Source organism: Tyto alba, unplaced genomic scaffold (genome assembly GCF_018691265.1).
Source record: "Tyto alba isolate M040663 unplaced genomic scaffold, T.alba_DEE_v4.0 Super-Scaffold_38, whole genome shotgun sequence".
Taxonomy (NCBI): Eukaryota; Metazoa; Chordata; class Aves; order Strigiformes; family Tytonidae; genus Tyto; species Tyto alba.
The window spans coordinates 18,326,667-18,348,156 of NW_024881313.1; the positions used below are offsets into that span (position 1 = coordinate 18,326,667).

The window sequence follows — 21,490 nt, forward strand, 5'->3', positions numbered from 1 at the left end:
CAGAGCTTCCAGAGGGCAGACAGACTGGTTCAGTGTTAGCTGAGGATGCAGTTGTTTCTGTAAAACAAACGATAATCTCTGATCTCTCTCAAAACTCCAAAAACCAGAGAAGAGGGAAAACAGTGAATACTTCAGAATCTATTCCAAGTTCATCTGTACCCAGGATCATCTCTCCTTCACAAAGTTTAGTTGCTACACATTAAACAGTCCACCCATAAATCAGTCAATACAAAGCTGATTTTTAGAATAATTTTATTTCTATGACAGGAAAATACAAGGCTGCTCAAACAGAGGAACCAAATCTTGAAATCCTGAGAATTGTATCAAACTGTGTTCAGTGCTTACTTTTATTGTGTATTATTAGTATAAAGCAGCAGACATTGGCAGTTCACTGGAAGATGAAAACTCTGAGAAATTTGGAACTCACATGCCACTTTCTGTCTTTATTATTGAGAACTCCTTTCAAAATACTTCAGATTGTAGTACTCTCATACCACAAATGTAGTGGGAACATGCCCATTCACAGACACAACATTTATTTGGTATAACCCTGATAGCAAAAATGACAGGTAACTTATGAAATAACAGACAGCCTGATGGAAGCAGCCCTTCTATTCCATAAACCACTATGAATAGCAAGCATAATCACTTAAGTGGATAGCGTGGTTACTCTTAAGTATGTAGTTAAGTGCTCCACTGGCATAAACAGTATCAGTAGACTACAAAGTATTTTAAGTGTTACTACTAACATCTTAAATACAAATCTCCCATAAATTCTCCACTTTCAACATCCTGTCTCTTAAGTACGTTTGCATTGTTGAGGCATATTTTAATATGGCATAGTTCTACACAGATAAGGTACTACTGCTTGCATTGTTGTTGCAAATGGCTACATTACTCTTAAATGGGTACTGTTACCACAGTAAATCCCGTAAAAAAAAAAAATAGGTAGACTTCAGAGATCATTAGATGTCTTGACTATAACTACTCTTGAGTAGTATTTCATTTGTAAGTACTACACATAACTTGTCAGATTGCAAAAGCTTTTATATCATTATCAACCTTACAGATGAGCTGCAAGTGTTAATTGTAGCATGTCCTGAAAACACTGAAACACAGTTCTACACAGCACTTCTGCATCAGTCTCTGGACATGATTTCCAAGAAGAACAGGTAGTAACGATCCTGTCAACATAGAAAACAATGAAGGTACCACTCTTAATTGTCACAGTCTAGGATAAGTGTCACACAAATTGTCCCGAAATGTGAAATTATTGACATAAATTCTTAAGCAAAAATTATCACATAAACACACCTTCTCAGCATTCAAAAGGGACTCAGATCCCTAGTGCCTTCAGTAAGCAATAATGTTGACAGATCTTGAGACTAGATACTTTGATTTAAATATCCATTTCTATATATATAGTGACATAACTTTACTCTTACATTTGAAAATACTGTGAACTGTATTTCTTCTCCGCAACTAATTTAAGGTTTAAAGTACTTTTTTTTTTTTTTCAATCTACCTAACAAAAGGTAAATGTTTATCTAGTTCTATTTATCTTAACAGAGCTGTAGATCTAAGTATAAATGGTGTGTATTCTCAAACTGAATCAAATCTGCACACAATCCATATTTAGCTTTAGGAAGAAGTCATCTGAATTACACCGAAATCACAAAACAGAAAGTTACCTCAACCCATTATAATCAAAGTAATTTATTTGATTGGATAAGGAAGAAGTAATTTTTGTCCATTAGACCAATAAGCCAAAGTTGGATCTTTTCAAATCCTACCACCTCAGGAGAAGTGAAGCCAAATGTTTTAGCTTCTCCTTGTTACTCAGCGATCTGGTTTGAGTCAAGAGATGAGTATGTCACTGCCAAGCATGACGGCCAGTGTGCTCACCTGTACTCTATCTGATCTATCTCAGTCAACTGCTACTTTTTAAAAGACACCTTTGCATGTTAGATCTAAATGATCTCTAAAATAAGCTTTTGTTTTAAAGTAAGCTAACGTCTTTTGTTTCTTTGTGTTTTCACCTTTCACACTCTTTTCCTTCTGCTTGCTGTCAGTTACCCTGGTGCTTACTTTACCTCCACTGTTCATCCTTCCTCCTGCACATGCCTTCTCAGAATGTTAATGCCTCTATTCTCATGTACCTCACTTCAACCCTTTCTGACACATTTAGCCATGTTTCTTCTCTTTTTCCTTCCTCATTCTAGTTGTTAGCTGCCTTTCCCTTTGTGACAGACATAGAACCGTGCCCAAAATGAAATTATATCCTTACCTGTCATCTCTGATGGCATAAAAAAAGCCATAGCCATGATGCACCATAGGGAGTGCAGACCCACTGAACCTAGTGTAGCCTGCCAGACTAGTTGAAAGAGTAAAATTCCCACCTCCTCCACTGTAAAACAACACAAAACAAAACCATCACTTTTAAAGATCACTTAAAACAAGGCAAGCTTTACAGAAAGGTTATTTTACCCTAAAGATCAAGAAATCAGCATGCATAAGGCCAACAAAACAAAGTCGTTGGTATCAAAGGATAGAACCCCCCCACAGGACAAGAATTTGAATTACCTAGCTGTGAAGGCATTATCCACATAAAGTTCTGGCACTGGCAGTCCTTGCTCCTGCGCTATGAGTAGGAGACCCAGCAGATGACGATCAAAGCCTGTCAAATAAATGCAAATACTGCATCATTAGCAGCAGCATTTCCCATTTTTCTGCTTCTTCTGGTCTGGACAGCTGGAAGCTCAAATACCAGATGAAGGGCAGATAAATGACAGCCTACTAAAAACCAAAAGTCATATTGTAACATACAAAAACATTTCCCAAATACTTGATCCAAGAGACCATCACCACTTTCAGCTTGCAACACAGCCCAGATAAAAATGAACTAAGTAATATAAACCCAGCACAGTTCCTGCGGAAATCAAAACCCAAGAAAATTTCTATTTCAGCCAAGGAGGAAGAGTTCCACACAAGGAAACTGGTCCACTGGCAATTACATGGACAAGGTGAAAAGGCTTTCAGGGCCACAACTGCCTCGATAACTCACCAAGTAGGATGGAGTATGAAGGTTTATCAGGTGATTATTTCCCAGCTACTTCTTCTCATTCGTGGAATACCTTACCACACTAACATAGGTGGGGTAGAATTTCACCCAAATCTCTCCTCTGCCTTAAAAAACTGCATTTTCCCCACTTTCTAGCCAAGTATATATTTTCAGAAGGTATTCTGAAATATTGTTTAGCTGGGCAGAAAAACTGAATTAATATTGAAAGTGAACATATCTTTGGGCTATAAGAAAGGGAGCAAAAACTAGGTTTTAGAAGTATAAAATGCTAAGGGGTAGTTTTTACTGAGGTTGAAAACATAGAGCAATATTCCCTTTTCACCCATACAAAAAAAACAAAACAAAAAACCTTTTGATTCTAGAGTACCTTTTCCATTCTCACATTCTTTCCTCATTTTATTGTGCTTTGCAAATGCCTTATGCATCAGCTGTAGTCGTTGGTAAGTCTGTGTAAAGTAGGGGAGACAGGATTAAAAAAAACCAAAAAACAAACAAAACAAACAAACAAATAAACAAACAAAAAACAAAACAAAACAAAAAAGCAAAAAAAAACCACCAACAAAGCAAAAAAAACAATCCAGATGAGTAACACATCAGGAATCATAGATCAGAAAGTTTTTCCCCTTCACAGTTTCTAGCAATTTTAGATAAAAGAAAATGGAGGAACTTGAAAGGTACATTAGAACCTCTCTCAAACTCTCTCCCAAATCCAAACTCCTTTTTCAGGAGAACTTGCTCATTTGTTTCCTGTATCAGATCACTTTTGCAATGAACAGTATTCTAAACCTTATGCTCTTTCCCAAACAAGCTGAAACAATGTAAAGCAGCCACTGTGAACTAGAGTAATCAAAACCAAAAACTTCCTATGTTATCACTTATTGAGAAGCACACTGGCTTTTAGCAGATGCTGTTGCATTTACATGATCACGATGCCCTGAAGTGTCCAGGCAATTGGACTAGATGATCACTGTAGGTCCCTTCCAACTGAAATAGTCCCTTTAGTCTATCTTATCTCTATTCTACCATTTCTCATGAAAAAAAAAAAAAAAAAAAAAAGATATAAAACCCCCATGATGCAAAAGCAGAAAACAAAACAAACAAAAAAAGACCCTAATTAAAATATACATAGATGCCAAGTGCATTCCCAAATTTTTTCTGCTGATTGAAATATTTCTTCCCTTGACAGTAGTTCTGCCCAGCATCATGGTTTTTTCAATTTTATACTGAAACTTGCATATTAAAACCAGAGAGAACAGAATACATGTTTTAGTAAAGGAGGCCTAGAGAAACACCTCTAGACACCCAAGATCTTGACTTCTAACATCTCAGATCTTACTGGCTCTTTGAAGCACCCTTTATCCTTTTATTCATTACATGAGAGGCTGCAGCAGACAGTGTGAAACAAGGGCAGTAGCCATTCAATTTGCATAAAAATCAAGCTACTAAGCTCACAAGGGACAAAAGAAAAGTTGAGACAAAAGGATTTTTTCCAAAGCACTTAACTTTAGGTATTTTCTAGTACCTTAAAAGTAGACTTTTAAGCATCTTAATTTCAATACTATTGAACAGATTCAATGCTTTTTTAAGCCCTAAGTGTTCAACATAAATAAAATAACAATAGGAAGATACCTGGAGATGCCGTTTAAAATTGCAAACAGAAGAAGACTACAGTTAGTGTTGGAAGTAGCAAACCTGTGTGAGTACTACCCATACAAGCCTGATAATTGGTTAGAAGACAACTGAAGTGCAAGGAAATAACAGGAATCCATATTTGCAATAGGAAAGCAGATTTTAATCAAGGCCAGAAAAGTGAGTTTTAAAGCTGCAGCAGATGCCAAAAGAAGCCAGGAAAGACCAGGAAAATATGCTCTTGAAGACTCTAATTATCAATCAGATGTACTTCCCGATAGCCATATTCCTGTGTTTCTCAGATACATTAATAATACAGAACTTTTGCATTTCCTAAAGTTACATAGCCCTTTGCCTCAAAAATCTTCTTGCTTCCTTTCTCAGGCACTGAGGACAACAGAAAGGGTTTTAGTAGGGCTCTCACTTGGCAAGAAAGGCATGACTAGCTTTGCCAGCCAAGCACTAGAGGCTAGTTGCTGGGAAAAGAAAATGTCACCAGTTCCGCTGTTCAAAGAAAAACTCTGGAATACATCCCTGTTGTCACTAGGACATGAGCAGATTTCAATCTTGCTCTCGGACTCAATGATCAGATTAACATTTCTTGATTTCACTTAAAGATTAAAACAACAACAAAACCACTGCATAGCAGAATGCACTGGTTCCAACCCGGTTACTTTTCGAGGTGTGAAAAAAAACCCCTATCAGTGTGAACGTAACTCAAGACACTTACATTCTTGAAATTAGAAGGTAAATAGGATAGAAAACCAAGCAAGCCCACATATGACAGCTCACCTCAGATACAATGACCAGAGCCAGACTTCAAGCAACCCAACATTTGAAACACTGGAAACAAGCCAATTCTCATTAACAAGACAAAAGAAAAATGAGTTTTAAGCAGTTCAAATGACAGGCCGTCTAAATACATGATGGTTAAAAGTAGGATTTCAGTATTTACACCATCAGAAGGATCCAGCATGGACTTGCACCATTCCACTGCTTCCATAGTACACGGTCTTATGGTCTCTGTGCGGCCATGATAGAAACGCCTGGTCATGGCAGTTTCATAACAGCAGCCTGGGCTAAGAAGAAAAATTAGGGAAGAGCATCTCATTAACTTAACAAAACTATTTGCGCTCTCAAGGAATAAAGAAGTCCTGCCAAGTGTCTTACACATCTAGCTCAGTTACAATTTTCTTCAATTTGTGTGTCTGAAAGAGAGCCACAGAGGAACTCTACAAGCTTTAAGACAACAGAAAAAGTCCCTGTGATATAATCATACCATGAAAAGACTGGGTTGTCATGGCTATTTTCTGCAGACTGCAAATACCAGCCTCTAGTATAAATAAGCTGAAATGCAAGCTTCAGCTTCACTAAGTATTTCCATTGAGTAAACCATCTACACTATCCAAAACCTCAAAAATTAAGACACACTTAAACTAAGACGTGTGTCCCAGGGCATTTATAAAGAAAAGGCTCAAATCCTTCTCTGTTGCATACTGACACCCATCCAGCTTTTACCTGGAGCACCCCCAGTTCACCATTTAATAGACAACTAAACGTGAAACATACTTGTGTGCTTAGAACAGACCTAACAGGCTTTTAGTCGGACAATTAATTTGTTCCCACGTTTGGCAAACTGAGACCTAATGACCTTTCTTATGATGAGACACGTCTCCAGTGACTTAAGCATCATGCTCATATGATGAAACCCTCCTTTTTCCAAAGCAAGCAAGACTTGTCAGGTCAGTACTGACTTATACAAGCCTTAATCTGTGCTAGTTAGCAAACAGAAATTTGGGAACACTAATACCAGGAAGAATTTTGCCTTTGGCCAATAATACAAAACAAAATGACCCACCCAAAAATGTACAGCCAGGCTTTTGGAGGGTCACTACCTATATCTCTATTATTCTGCCCAAACCTTCACATCTAATGTTGCTACAGAATTAGTAAGACACTGAGTTTTGGAAGGGTTTTTACAGCCTTGGAAGACTAACCAGTTTACTAATGGCTGTCACTTGCCACAAACAGAGGATTCTTCATCTGAGCAACTATCTGATATTAAAGAATCCCGACTCATTGCACATTTGGCATTTGCCCAAATATTTACTTCATACAGCCCAAATCCACATTTTCATGGACTGTCTTCTGCCCTCCATTCCACAGTATGTACATGCATGATCCCGATGAGCACAACGACAAAATTATTCTGAAATTCAGAGCACAAGCCTTGTGGATTTCAATGGCACAAAACAAGGGACTATGCAACTGTTACTTTAGAACACCCTTACTTTGTCATTCTTGTATCACCATGGCAAATGGTGATTTGCTGACACAGTGCCATTGCAAAGCCACTGCATTGTATCTCCAGATCCACCCCTTTACTCAAGAAGCTAATTTTTTATTCCTAAATTGGCTAATGAGATTTTCTTACCGTCCGTGGCATTTGTAATAAGCAAGCTGAAGGGCAAGCTGCACAAATGTATCTGGATGAAGTTTCTTCTTTCTAATCAATGCTTTGCCAAAGGATGTGAAGGCATAGTTCACTAGATGTAAGTCAGATACCTGTCATATCAAAGGAGGAAAAGCCACAGAAGTCACAAAATATCACAACTTGGTCCATTTCAAATAAAACACACTCAATGTAAACCAACAATGTAGCAAACTTAACGACGGTGTTAAATTCCCCAATTCATCAATTTATCAAAACCATATTCATCCCTGTTCTCCAGACTGGAAAAAGACCAGCTAAAAACATAAACAGAAGAAAAAAAATAAATATATCATTGATAATTAAGAGAAACAGCAAGAAATTTCACCGTTTTGTAATATGATTCCTTAGTACATCCAATTTCCTTTATAATCTTTTGATCCACTGTGAATACAAGTTCCTCTGGCCATGGAATATCCCTCACTTTATCCGATCCCTGGAAGGATGCAGACAGAAAGAAAACAGAAAACGTCACCCATAAGAAAAGACACATTAACTAATAACCTCGAAAGTTTAAAGGATAGATACCTTCCATTTTCCCTCATTTTCAATAATCTTCTTTTCGGCATAAGCCAACATGGTAATCAAAGCCATGGCATCAAATGGCGAATGCTAGAATCACATATGACAAGATATCACATTATTTGCGTAACTGCAAGAGGATCAAATTGTGTTTTTTCCCCTACTCCACTCTTTTTCCTGCAGACCAACAGCTTTACTGCACAGCATCGGACTTGTTTTTCTAGTTCTACAATACACACAGAACTAAGCCCACCCACTGTTCTGACTGCTCTGTAGCCAGACAGGGAGGCACAATATACCAGGAGAAGGAGATTTCAGGCAAGATGTACATACACCCTTCTGGCTATTCAGTAATGAGTTTAAAAAAAATCTGAGTTTAAAAAACGCAGTTGTTCAAATAGCTACATCATAAAAAGAGTTACTTTTAAGCCGCCTTTTGTGGTGTATTTTTAGACTTTGGAACTCCCTCATTAAATACTTTTAGAGATAAAATTAGGATTTATTTCAGATCTCATGTTCTTAATTCAAGTACAGTGTAATATCAAACATTGTGAAGGCAGACTGGTTTTGGAAACTTGCCAGACAAGACACCTGGTAAACAAGGCTATACTAAAGATGAACACATTAAGCATTTAAAATAATACTCTGAAAGGGAAAACTTAGTAAATAAATACTTGAAAAGTTTGTAAGTAGGGGAAAATTTTTCAACTTACGTCACAGAATGCACTACAGGTTCCATTGGAAAAGAATATGCTATTGTAGGATTTATCTCCCCAGCGTACAGTTGGATCACCTGTTAGCCCCAGCTTTGTAACCTAAAGCAAACAAGTTGAAGACTCTGGGTTTTAAAGAACAGAGTACACTGCCAACCTATGTCAGCTAAACCAAGCCTATATTAAGATGGTGAGCCCTCCCTGAGAGAGAAGACATTGTCATCTAGTTGAAGATGAAACATGATTATAAGCCTAAGTTTTTAATTTAAAGAGTGATAACAAGTTGATGACTACATTTTTGAGGACCCTGAAAGACAGAGGACTAAAAGATTATAAAGGTAGATATCAGCATTTCCCACTTACAATGTCCTAACAATTCAAACTGCTTAAGTATTCCTATGGATCAACAAGAAGCATTATTTGCATATTTATCTGGTACATCTTCTCTGTTCTGAAAGAGCAAGAAGTGATACTTCTGCATATATGCAGAAGAAATTTTTACATAAAGACAACCAGATATGAATTATCAAAAATCCTCAGCTACCTCGGTGTAGTCCTCGGGAGTTGCATGGGGACAAGCATCATCAAGGCAGACCACAAACAAACTTCTCTGAATTTTTTCCAGAAGAGTTAAGTTCTTTGGATCAAGATTGATCAAATACTCACGTAACTAGAAAGCATAAAAAGAGAAAGCTAAGTGAAATGATCTATTTCCAGTGATCACAATGTTTTTCTCAGGAATCAACTGTTGAAGTATTCCCACCTCTGCCCATTTTGTCCTTTCATTGCTGGTTAGGGCTGCCAGTCCGGGTCCATCTGGTTCACTATGGCATCTTTTCTGTATATATGTAAGTTGCCTTTAAGAAGATTTCAAAAACTGAAGTTAACAACATATGGAGAGAAGATAGTGACCCTTTTTATCTCTCTTTTTTGCCAAGCTGGAGTATTGGTTCCACATTCACAAGCTAATGTGAATTTTCAGGAAGCAGGAATCAGCTCCCTCAGACTCCAAGGGCAGCTGCAGACCTGCTGGTTTTAGTCACTAATGGTTAATTCAAATTGCAGCTACCAGCCCAGTACAAACATATATGTAAACAATCATGGTCCTAGAGTGTTATTACACACTGAATTTAAAACTAGATTTAAGACTTTAGCAGTGCAGATCAAACTTTCCTGATCAGCAGACATCTGATCTGCAATACTGCAGCTTTGCAGTTTTTATAGCAACTACTCAAATATAAGGGCAAAACTTCCACTCATGATAAACCCTGAAATTTAAAGCAGAACAGTAGCTATAGTACATCCTAAATGCAGAAACTGAAATACACAAGAATACTTCTCTTCCTACCTTTCCTTGCATGTTCCCTTTGAAAAACTATTAACAGATAATTTTTAGTTTGCAAATTCACTATTTCACAGGCTGTTCTAGGTGTTAAAGAAACTCCACAAATTATAGGTGTTTAATCTGGTTTGTCCTTTGTTCTGGCACTCTTGCCCATTAAACTTCACTACTGATCATTAGTTACACAGTTGTCAAAAATATAACACACCCACGACGAGGTTATTAAAAAAAATAAAAATTAACAAAACAAAACAATCCAAACCAAAACCAACCTGCCCTTTCTATAGACAATAGAAAGCTTTAGAGATTTTTGTCTGTATTCCAGGTGTTCATTTCTTTGCTACTTGCTTGATCTAACAGATACAACTATAGAAATTAGAAATATATATGTTGAAATATCTTAAATATTGAAGTACTAGACTTTAAAAAAAAACCAAACAAACAAAAAAAACCCACACTTCTCTAACGATTCTCTAACTAGTTCTCATCTTGCCTTAGGAATCTGGCCATCTACCTTTCACCAATTTTAATTACAGGTCTTCTGTTGTGCTCAATAAGCATCACTGACAAATGCAGTAATTTATTCCTAGATGAAATGCACAACACTTCTTTAGTAAGTAAATGCATATAGATCCCAAATCGATCACAAGAGACTTATGCTGAAACTATTTTTGTATGTGTCAGAGTTCAACAGAGTAGAAAACCTTGTGGCCACAACTGTATTGACAATTTGAAAAGCCAGCACCTCCACATGCTACTGGAAGACACGAGATACAGCACAGAAAAGCTTTCAACATTGCCAGGTGCATTAGTACTGAAATTCAGTATTTACAGAACCAAATTCCTTCTCTGTTCCTCTGCAGGGGCTCAGAAATATGAACAGAGCTACAAACGTGGCTGGTTGTCACAGGTCTGGTGCAAAGAGAAGAAATGCAAGTGAAATGCTGCTGTAGCGCTCTGTAGCTAGCAGGAAGTCAATCAGTGTGTCCTATGATTTTGGACTCTGCTGCACTCAGCAACAGGAATTCCAGCCCCTCTATTCTGGAGAAAATTGACCACAAGTGTATTAGATTTGAATCAACATGACAGTGGTGCTTCATCTTTGATAATGATTAAGTAGCAATGAGACAATTATCTGTATGGATTGGTCCTGAAAGGAATCATATTCTAGTAATTCCATGTCAAGAAACTTCACACATAATGATGTTTCCTACTGAAATATCTTCATGCAGCCCTTTTGCATGAGGTTCTATGGGTGTATTACAACAGTATGTGATCATCATGCTTCATGGCAAGAAGTTGTCATCCAGTAAAGAATTTACTCAAACCTGAACCCTCAGCTAGAGGAAAAGCTGTAGCCTCTCTCACACCTAATTCTTTAGGGTGAAGGGGACAGAAAGTCTCTTTGGTATGCAGCTTAAATAGGACAGCTCATTTGAAACAAGGTAGTTTGAAAACCTGAAAATCTCTGGAGGAGTCACCATACTGCCTTCATGTATAGCATCAAATGCAAACACTCGACCTCGACACAGGACTACTAAGTGAGATGGGCATTCACCTTCAGTCTCTGAAATTAAACAAAAAACAAAACTTGAAAATCCAACTGTGACAATAAAGTAAGTGGCAGATACAGGCAAAACACTCAGCAAGTCCTAAAGACCCATTTTTTTGTTCAAAATGAGGCAGACCTCATACAGGTGAAACCAGTAAGGAATAATTTTGGAAGTCCAATTGCATGATCTTACTGCAAATTTAAAGATATTTTTAAAACCATGAGAGAAAATATACAGAAGTACATAACTTTTACTGTTATTAACTACTTCAAGTCATTGTCATTACCTAGTAGTATATGTCATTTATTTGTGTCCTGCTTGCTGAAAGCTGATGTAGCAACATTTCTCTCTTGTACGAGTTTTGCTTGGTTTTTTTAAAAGGGATGAATGTGATGCAGCAAGCCTGCTGCTAAGACACTTTGCAAATGACTGAGTCCTTCCTTCAGTTGTCAGAGTGTTTATGTGACCAGTTTCAGTTATGCAGCTCAAGATCTGAGATGCACAACCATGTCACATGCAAATCTGTCAAAAGGGAGCACTGACACACCATTTGGCCACTATACAGAAACACAGATGGTAGTGGCCCACATCAGGCCAGGTGCATTTGCAGAGCACTGTCTTATTGAACCCATCTATCTGGAAATAAGACTAAATAAAGTTGGAAAAGATTATGACAAAACCCAGATGTTAAAACCCCAATAAACGTAGCTACATTTTTCTCAAACTGAGCCACTGTGCTACATTTCTTCTAGTCCAGTACTCTAGCCTGGGAAAAAGAAGAAATGTATGCTGCTTCACCCAAAAGTATGTAACTGAATGCACATCCACAGAAGTCCTAATCTTATCTACAAGGCTTTTACATCTATCTTTATGGTTCTACTTTCTAAATCAGATAGTACTATTCAATGATTAAAGACATTCTAGCGTGAGGAATTTGTCATTTTATGTAAACCTCACCTTCATAGATCATGAAATTAATTTCTAACATAACAAAAATCAGAAGGGATGACATCAAATTCAGTTACTTCGGTAGCATCATCCTAGCCATAGCTGTCTAAAGCAAGGGGTAGAAGTAAGTTTGGAAGTTAACATACCTAGAATTAAGTATCTGACATCTCACTACAGTTGGCAGAGATCTACCCAATACATTTAAATAACATCTAACAAGCTCTTCACCTGTTCTTGTTAAGGTGCCTGCTGCAGGCTGAACCAAATAGCTCTCCAGGTGCCACTGATTAGGCTCTCTTGGCTTTTAGTGTAGTCTTGGACTCCAAGCTGACATTACCTGCCAAATTTTAGGTGCCTTATTCTGCTATCTGACTACTACTATAAGTGTTTAGACCACAGCAGTTTCTTCTATTGCCAAAGGAGAAAAACAGATACCTCTTCAGATGGCAATTCCTTCTGCCTATCTTAGATACATGCATATTTTAATGGCCTAAATCCTTCTCTGGAGGTATCAGTGTTTCTCCACGAATCCCAGAGAAACAAAACAACTAACTGGACTAAATATTTGATCTGGAGGCAGACAATCTACATGGAAATGGATATCATCTGCACGTGTGACATGAAAAATTATATAAGCAAGACTGTTTAATAAAGTTCTTACAATATTTTAAGGCAGAAAAGGGACATGAATGACATAAATTGCATGTCCACATAATAGCAGCTTTATTTATTGTGTGATCATAACAGAACATAAAATTTTCACCATTTGAACGTTTCTTCTATGCCTTGGTATTTAAACTGATTCTTCAGCTGTAACGCTACAATCAAACCTTTGAAACATGCCTTCAACTTTGTATTTTCTTGTCATATCCTGTGATATGCAGATTTCCTTATACATTTTCTACAGAGCAAGGCAATACCTCCTTCTTGAATTCCTGAGTCTTGTAGGAATTCCTATCTCCCATGATTACTTAGTGACATTGCTGAACAACTCTGGATGCATCAGAATGTGTGTGGGAGGGGTGTTATTATTTCAACTAGTTAATTACTAATACTACAGTATTTGTTAGTGGAGGATGAATAAGAACATCACACTTCTACTCTAGCTTTTGATCCTGCACCCCAGAAAACCGCTGGGAGTTTAAGAGCATGGCTTCAAGAAGCACTATGGACTACTTTCAAGACTGAAAATAGAAGCAGCTGATCAAACCACGAAACAGCACTGATAGAAAGTAAGTAAGAATTATCTCAACAACGTATGGAAGCACACGCAAGAAACACATTCTGTGGAAAACTATGCAATTAGTAATTATGTTGAAATTCTGCCTGTATAATACACGGAATCCACCCGCATCTGTAACACATGGAATTTGTCTTTTTTCAATTCTTCATGCTGGCACACTTCTAGGCATCAGGCTGGTAACATACAACTTGAAGCAGAGCTTTCTTTTATTCTTATACAGTAAGAACCAAATATTGGACCAAAAAGGGCATTTGTAGATTAGACATCTTCTTTGCTTCTTTATATAAGCACTCAATAACCAGTACCTGATTAAGTGTTTGAGGAAGCAAGTATTTTATGATTAAAATGACCTCTCCATTAACCCATTAATACAAACTCATTTGCTTGTATTAACCCCCAATTTGCATTTGTTTACCAGTCTTAAAATAACTGCCGATCGAGTCTCTGGTAACTCCAGGAATTCTGCAAGTGCAGAAGAGCATTCGAAATTGGTTCATGTCCAGAACAGCATTCCCAGATCTCTCTATAGCCACCTTCTCTCTGTAGTAAACAAATACACCAAAATTAAATGAGATGCATAATTATGCAAGTAAATCAAGGTAAGACAAACCCACCTTCTACTGCAGAGAACACATGACAATGAACATAGACATATTTCTGCAACTAAAGTACACATATATCAATAACATTTAGAATCAATTATTTTTTCTTAAAGTCTTACGTTCGTAATAGCTCCCAGTATTTCAGGGTGTGCCATATATTTACACATGCCCTTTCTATCTGAGTGCCCTCTTTTGGTGGCCAGTAGTGTTCAATATAGGGACCAGGGCCTCCCATATTACAGTGTATTTGCGTTGATATGCGAAGATCAAGATAAGCCACATTCAGCCACCAGTCTTCCAGCTGAAAATGAAAAATGTTTAGCATCAGAATTAAGTTTTAGTTATTAATTCTTTAATAATCAGCTGATTGTTCATCTGCCTGCTTTTTTTACTACTTTTTTTCTTCAATATTTTAATAGTAGTTCCTATATAACAGAAAGCAGGGCAGTGGTTCAAAACAAACTACTAAGAGTAACAACACATCTAGCTCTTCTATTTTCAAACTTGAAATAAAATTCAATACTGCTTAAGACTATTAAACTGTAAATTATGATGAAGAGCTCATCCCTGACTTTCATCATCTTAAACCTCTGCAGATGTCAGCTGTGGCTGCTGCAAATATCAGACATTACTCCATGAAGAATAAAAGGAGATTTGTGTTGAGAGAGGATCTGGGATGGACAGTTCATAATGTATTTTTTCTATCATCATCTGAAAATGCCCACTCCAGAGTGTGTCATGTTAAGATTTACAAAGTTTTCATGACTTCCACTTGGTAACGGCCCTGTCTTGTATCACGTTCTCTGTTGAAAGACAAATTTACAATGGCACCACATAGGAAAGAAAGAGACCAAACTCTAAATTCCATTTTCTTTTTCCCCCCCTTTATTTTTTTTTGGCAGGGTGGAGAGAGGGGGGATGGAGGTGTTAGAAGAAGAGACTGACAGACAAAGCATTCAAAAGCTGGTAGGTAAGTTAATGTTTCAGTCAGTGAGCTCTCTTAGATTTTGAAAAAAACCAAATCATATGTATACAAGTGAATGAGTTCATAGCTATAGGCCAAGTGGCAGATATAAGAAAGATCCTAAGATTTAAAAAAGCTGAATGACTCTCCAAATTATATCCTGAACAACCAACTTTCTGTAAGTTGAATTATGTTTTCTTACGTATCTAAATACGTACCCAATTTCTTCTTGCTTTAGCTCTTTCCAGTAATTTCTGATGCAACTCTTTCCCAATCCCATTTTCAAATTTTTTAACTATTTCCTCAGTCCTTTGATATTCTTCTTGATTTAAAAATGGCTTCACTGTAAAAATGAAATTTTAATTTTAAAGACAACACGATGAGATTTATTCCAAGCTTCAGATACCTGCAGGCAAGGGAGTGGATGAAAATACTCAAAATTTATGTTTCTAAAACAAGTATTTGAAGGGAAAACACATTTTAAAAATCTGCAAATACATCAGTGTGTTCTAATAAAACATAAATACATATTTTTAAATAAATACAGATGTTAACAGATAAAAGCAATTGCTGAAAACCTGAAATACCAAACAGGTAACTAAATCAAATATATTTAAAACTGTAGCTGGAAATACTATGGAGTTCTGCAACTCTATCAGCTGCCACAGAACTCACTGAATAATTAAATTTACTGGAACTTTGTTTGTACATGTCTGCACCAACCATAAACTACTTGCCTGTATTTTCAAAAGTCCATTCATGGTCTACAAGTACCCTCAAGACATCAATTCTCATTCACTGTATCCATGTTGTACCTACCTTTGAATGACAATGATGGCAATTACTACTACCCAATTCTTATATTTTAAAATACTTACAGATTTTTCTCAGATCGTGTGCTATACAGGCCAAAGCTCCCAGTAAACATTTGCAAAATTAGTCATTATTTTAATCTAAAATCCTCCTTAAAGCCTTTTCACCATGAAATCTATGGTCAGTAACAGGCACTGCTGACGTCAGTTTCAGTTTCCCTATGGGCACATCTCATTGTCTTCTTATATTCACCTTGTGTATAATGTATTTTCTGTTATCTTTATACTCAGACAGTGAAATCACTGGCAAACAGAAGGAAGCAGGGGAGGGGTATGTTTCTGCTGATTCAACGCCTACGCAATGAGGTCTGCCTCATTTTTAAGGCTGCTGGACACTGCTGTAAGTTAATTTGTCTGCCTTGCTAGTGCTAACCCTGTGATCTACTTACAGCTGTTAAGAAACAAAGACAGATACTTGTCTAATTTTTAGTAATCATGTATCTGTATCATCTCTATCTTTTGTGAGTAACAACAAAGTTTCAGATGGACAAGGTCTCAAATACTTCCTATCCTTGTAGAATTAAAATCTTACTTCCTCACAACTGTGTCTTGCTGCAATTATGACTGCTTGCCTGCAACCACTACTTTTTTCTTCACAAATCTAGAGATCTAATCCAACACCTCATCTCAGCAGGGTCAGCTACCACAGGCTGCTCAGGATACTGCTGGCTTTTGAATCTCTCCAAGGATGGAGACTTCACAACCTCTCTGGTAATGCAGCCCTCAAGGCTGCTGGCCTACCCTGCTATGAGGGCACATTCTGGCTCACATTCAACTTCATGTCCACCAGGACCCCTGGGGCTTTTCTGTAAAGCTGCTTTCCAGCCAGTCAGCCCCAGCTTGTGCTGGTGTGGGGAGTTATTCCTCCCTGGGTGCTTGACTTGGCATTTCCCTTCGTTTGAACTTGATGAGGCTCCTGTCAGCCTATTCCACCAGCCTGTCAAGCTCCTTCTGGTGGCATTATAACCACTTTGTATTATCAGCCACTCGTTCCAGCTTTGTATCATTTGCAAACTAAGAGTGTACTCTGTCCCGTCATCCGGGTCATTAAAGAAGATGTTAAACAATACTGGACACCCCTGTGGTACACCATCAGAGACTGGCCTACATCTGGAATATTTGCTGCTGATCACAAACCTTTGAGCCCAGCAGTTAAGACAGTTTTCAGCCCACCTGACAGTCCACTACCTAATCCATACTTCACCAGTTCATCTATGAGGAATTTGAAAAAAAAAAAAAACTAACGAAACAAAACACCCACAACCACCCACCTTTTGATGGGCCAAAACCCTTGCTAAAGTCAATATAAACAATATCCACTGCCCTCCTTTCATCCACCGAGACAGTTACCTCATCATCTATCTAGTTGGTCAAGTATGATTTCCTCTTCACAAACCCATGCTGCCTACTCCCAGCCACCTTCTTGTCCTTCATATGCTTGAAAATGGTTTCCACGATTATTTGCCAGGGATTTCCACGGATTAAGGTGAGATTGATTAGTCTGTAGTTCCCCAAATCTTCCTTTTTGCCCTTCCTGAAGACAGTGGTGACATTTGCTTTCTTCCAGTCCTCAGGAACCTTCCCCAACCACCACAATCTTTCAAAGATTAGCACAAGTTGCCTCCCAATGACAAAGGCCAGCTTCCTCAGCACTCATGGGTACATCTCAACAGGTCCCACTGAGTTTTTCATGTCCAACCTCTTCAAGTGTTCCCTGTGCTGATCCTCTTCCACTAAGGGTAAGTCCTTGCTCATTTTGAAAATAATTCAATTTTTATCCTAATCATAAAAGGATTTTCAGTATTTTGTACTACCTGTCTTAAGGTGAAAGATAAAGATCCATTTTCAGCTACATCCTGGCCTCCTTAAGCTACTCCACAACAGTATAATGCAAGTTCTAGTGATATTTTTCCTATTTCATAGGAAAAACATGGAGAGTAAGAGCCAAATACTACCTATGAATGCATTTTTAAATGCATGCTGACAACCTTCGGCAACAAGAACATCCACTTTCAATGACTGAAAAGCATTATCATACAGTGTTTGTGTTTAGATTGTGTTGGGACCTTCCTAAGTTATACCACAACACCATCACGATTGGAAAGGTACCAGCGTTCCACCTACACCTTCACCACATACGATCAGCAATGAACATTCAGGCAGTGCCTAACATATCTAGAGATGCAGCTTGAAATGCATCAACGTGTCAGCTGTGAACACAATTTTAAAAAAAATAAAAAATACTAAGAGAGTCATCCACCTATACCATTCAGTAGTTTACAGTATTCACCCAGGAAACCTGGAGTTAAAAGCCTCTCCAGACTGACTGTTTCCGGGAGAGTGACCTTATTACCACACAATAGTTTAAGATAGTGATTATCCTCCCTTACTCAAGTTACAAAGTCATTACAGAGAAATATGCACACACACAGAGAGGAAAGAAAATAAGCAAAATTACTGGGTTCTAGAATCTGTTCATAGAATTGTTTAGGTTGGAAAAGACCCTAAAGATTGTGCCCAACCATTAAAGGGGTGACTAGGATTGCTAGGGGACTGAAACACTTGATGAGGCTGTGTACTGAGTTTGTTCAGCTTACGAAGAGAATGCAAACGGAAGACCTTGCTGCACCCTGTAATAACTGAATGGAAAGGCCTAGCAAAGATAAAGTACGGCTCCTCTCAGAGATGCAGAGAAATTGGACAAGAGTAAATGGACTCAAGTTGGAACACAGGAAATTTCTGACAAGGAAAATGTGAAGGGTTTTTTTTTCTGTTGCTGCTGGTTTGTTTTTTGTCCTCCCTCCCACAACTGTGAAGGTGATCAAACACCAAAACATGCTGCCCAGAGAGGCTGTGGAATCTTCATCCTTGCAGATATACAAAACCTAGCTAAGCAATGCCAGAGCAACCTGCTGTAGTTGGACGAGCAGGGATGTGGTCTAGATGAACTCTTCCCAGCCTACACACTTCTATGACTATGGGGCCTCTTTCCATTTAAAAACTATTTGATCAGACATAGAAGCAGCACTATCAGGAAGGAGTAGAACTCAGCTCCTTTTTCACTAGAGTTCATTGAAACTTCTGTCTTGCCACTTTCTCTATGCCCACAGATCTTGGCTTCCTTTCTGCACAGGAGATCAGCTCCATCTAAGAACAAGATGTATCCCATGAAAGACACCCTCAGTTGCATAGTTAAGGAACCCTCTGGAAAGCTGGAACTTTAGATTTTCATACTCTCAGGTTGAGTCCAAGCTTCCAAACCTCAGCCTCTAAGGTGAGCTGAAAGTCAACATGGCTACAGGCACCTTCTCTGCTGAAGGCCTACCTCCAAAACAAGATTAGCAATTCTGAATCCAAAGCAGAGGTAGCTACTGTAAAGCCTTAAATAAGGCACCTTCTGAGACATAATCTGTCCAGCTTTTCCAGCTGACTGGTTTTAAACAGACAAGCACTTTACCAACAGGCCCACTGACTAACATTAAGTGCCTGGGGTCCTCCAACCAATGAAAGATAGGAGCTTCCATGGAATGATTCACAGCATCTATGAAGGGTCATTTGGAGGTTCTGAATTGTTCTTCAGAAGCACCTCCTTTCCTTCACTCACCTTCACAGACTAAACAAATGACAAGCTTAAGCAATGAGAGTTACCAAGCTAGCGTCTAGAACTGTGAGTTGCACATTCTGGGTTTAGGTGATTTGTACCAGGAAGACTGTGGCAGAACAACAAATACTGGACTAACTTCCCTCCAACATCCAGTGAAACTAAAGGAGATCAACAATGACGATCAAAGATATAGAATGACTTATGTACAAGGAACAGTAGGTAGGAAGCAACTTCAGCATGAAAAAAAAAAAAGGGACATGTGATAAGGTATTTATGAAACCACAGATCAGAATCAGAAAACAAGAACAAACAAAATTTATCATCAGATTTTATCAGTCCATAGGAGAGTTATTTATTAACTTGTAGAGCCAGCTAGGTTTACAAAACTGAGTTCTAATGGGAATTCTGTTATTGCAGGTTCACTACTATTGCAGCACAGCTTTAGTTAACCTGCACTACAACAAAATTTTTTTTTGACACGCATACCCATAGAACATTTTTTCTCTAAACCCTCTATTTCAACATTCTGCATCAAAAAGCGATGACATAAGGAACACCAAAGAAAACCTATTACCATCTACTGGGCCATTTTCCCTATGCTCAGAATAAAAGGGAACTCAGAGTGAACTAAACAAACCAAAAAACCAAAACCTTAGGGGAGAAAAAACCCCCAAAAGTTAACCTTCCCACATGTCTAGTCTAATTCCCTTGATGAAAGGCAGAGATAAAATGCAAACTTTTACTCAGGTTGCTCCGGGTATTTAGTTTCCCATTTTGAACCTGAAAAAGATCTTCTGCCCTCTAAACTTGTCTGGATCCCCCGCTCCAATTACATCAGTTCATACAAGCTGCCTCTACAAATCACTTTGCAAACATCTTCTGATTAGTCTGGTTACAACAGCACATGTCACACTACTGTTACAATATTAAGTCATTACCTGCATCAAGGTATTTACTTAAAGATTCATCAAGAGGAGGTACTGGCAAGGAAGGCAGAGAATCTTGGTACTGAAACGTTCGCTCCTCAGAGGATTCAAGCACTTGCTTTTCCATGATGCAGATCCACAGTACACTATCAACAGACTATTAACAAAGCTTAAGTTAGATGATGCATCTCTCCGTACTGTTTTTTCCCCGCTTCACCCCCAGCCATTTACACGGTAAAAGACCCGCATCAGGGAAGCGTCCCCTGACAAAGCCAGGATCGAGGATTTCTTGTTGGCCTGAAGCCACAAGAGGCATGCACACAACAGGGGGAAACCAGCTGATGCTTTCTCCGGGTATGTCTCGACTAACCCACTCGAGGCCTGTTCCTTTCCTTCCCGAGAAGCCAGCAAGCCCTGGCACGCCCATCGAGACCAGAGGCTAACGGGGGAAATCACTCCCACGGCGACCCCCGGCCGGCAGCCACCATCACGTAGTTCACTACCCCCCGCGGACCGTCACCACGGCCCTCACAGCCGCAGTGAGGGCGCAGGGGAGCGGCGCCCGCCCGAGCCCCGGCCAGCCCAGCGCTCCTCGCCTGGGAGCGGCGGCCCGGGGCCGCAGAAGGGCCGGGCAGGGCCCGGGGCCGCCGCGGCACCACAGCGGTGTTCGCAGTAGCTCAGGGCCCGCGCCGGGGAGCTGCCCCGGAGAGGCCGGGGCCGGGGCCTAGGGGTGAGGAGACAGTCGAGCGGAGCCCACCCGTACGACCCTCTACCCCCACACCGCCGCACCCCTCCCCCCCCCCCCCCCCGAGGAAAGAGGTCGGCGGAGGGCACCGCTCAACCCCACGAAGCGCCGCTTACCTCGGCCTGGACGGGTCCGCCGCCGCGCTGCCCGCCTACCCTCACCTCTAGCCCACTTCCACGCGGGCCCGGAAGCCAGGCGTGGCGGGGTGGGGTGGAGCGGGGCGGCGAGGGTGGCTGGAGCGGCCGCGTTCCTGC

At 39.3% G+C, this 21,490-nt stretch overlaps 1 protein-coding gene across 1 annotated transcript; it reads right to left on the reverse strand.

Moving 5' to 3' along the window:
• Positions 1-235: 235 nt before the first annotated feature.
• CROT (carnitine O-octanoyltransferase) lies at positions 236-21,479 on the reverse strand. Its single transcript, XM_042801987.1, has 17 exons — positions 21,353-21,479; positions 20,504-20,648; positions 15,308-15,432; positions 14,245-14,426; positions 13,939-14,063; positions 11,238-11,346; positions 9,201-9,294; positions 8,982-9,107; positions 8,438-8,539; positions 7,731-7,814; positions 7,531-7,638; positions 7,146-7,276; positions 5,667-5,790; positions 3,450-3,528; positions 2,584-2,677; positions 2,288-2,407; positions 236-1,184 (listed from the first exon to the last, which is right to left on the reverse strand). The coding sequence occupies exons 2-17, from the start codon at positions 20,616-20,618 to the stop codon at positions 1,064-1,066; spliced, it is 1,839 nt and encodes a 612-aa protein (XP_042657921.1). The 5' UTR covers positions 20,619-20,648; positions 21,353-21,479; the 3' UTR covers positions 236-1,063.
• Positions 21,480-21,490: the final 11 nt, after the last annotated feature.

What these genes read in the sequence shown, in the direction of transcription:
- CROT (XM_042801987.1), bottom strand. Translation starts at nt 20,618, where the DNA reads ATGGAAAAGCAAGTGCTTGAATCCTCTGAGGAGCGAACGTTTCAGTAC. An exon ending in AGAATGTGAGAATGGAAAAG is followed by an intron (nt 2,678 to 3,449) that starts GTACTCTAGAAT and finishes TTTATTTGACAG; the next exon opens with GCTTTGATCGTCATCTGCTG. An exon ending in GATAATGCCTTCACAGCTAG is followed by an intron (nt 2,408 to 2,583) that starts GTAATTCAAATT and finishes GTTGTTTTACAG; the next exon opens with TGGAGGAGGTGGGAATTTTA.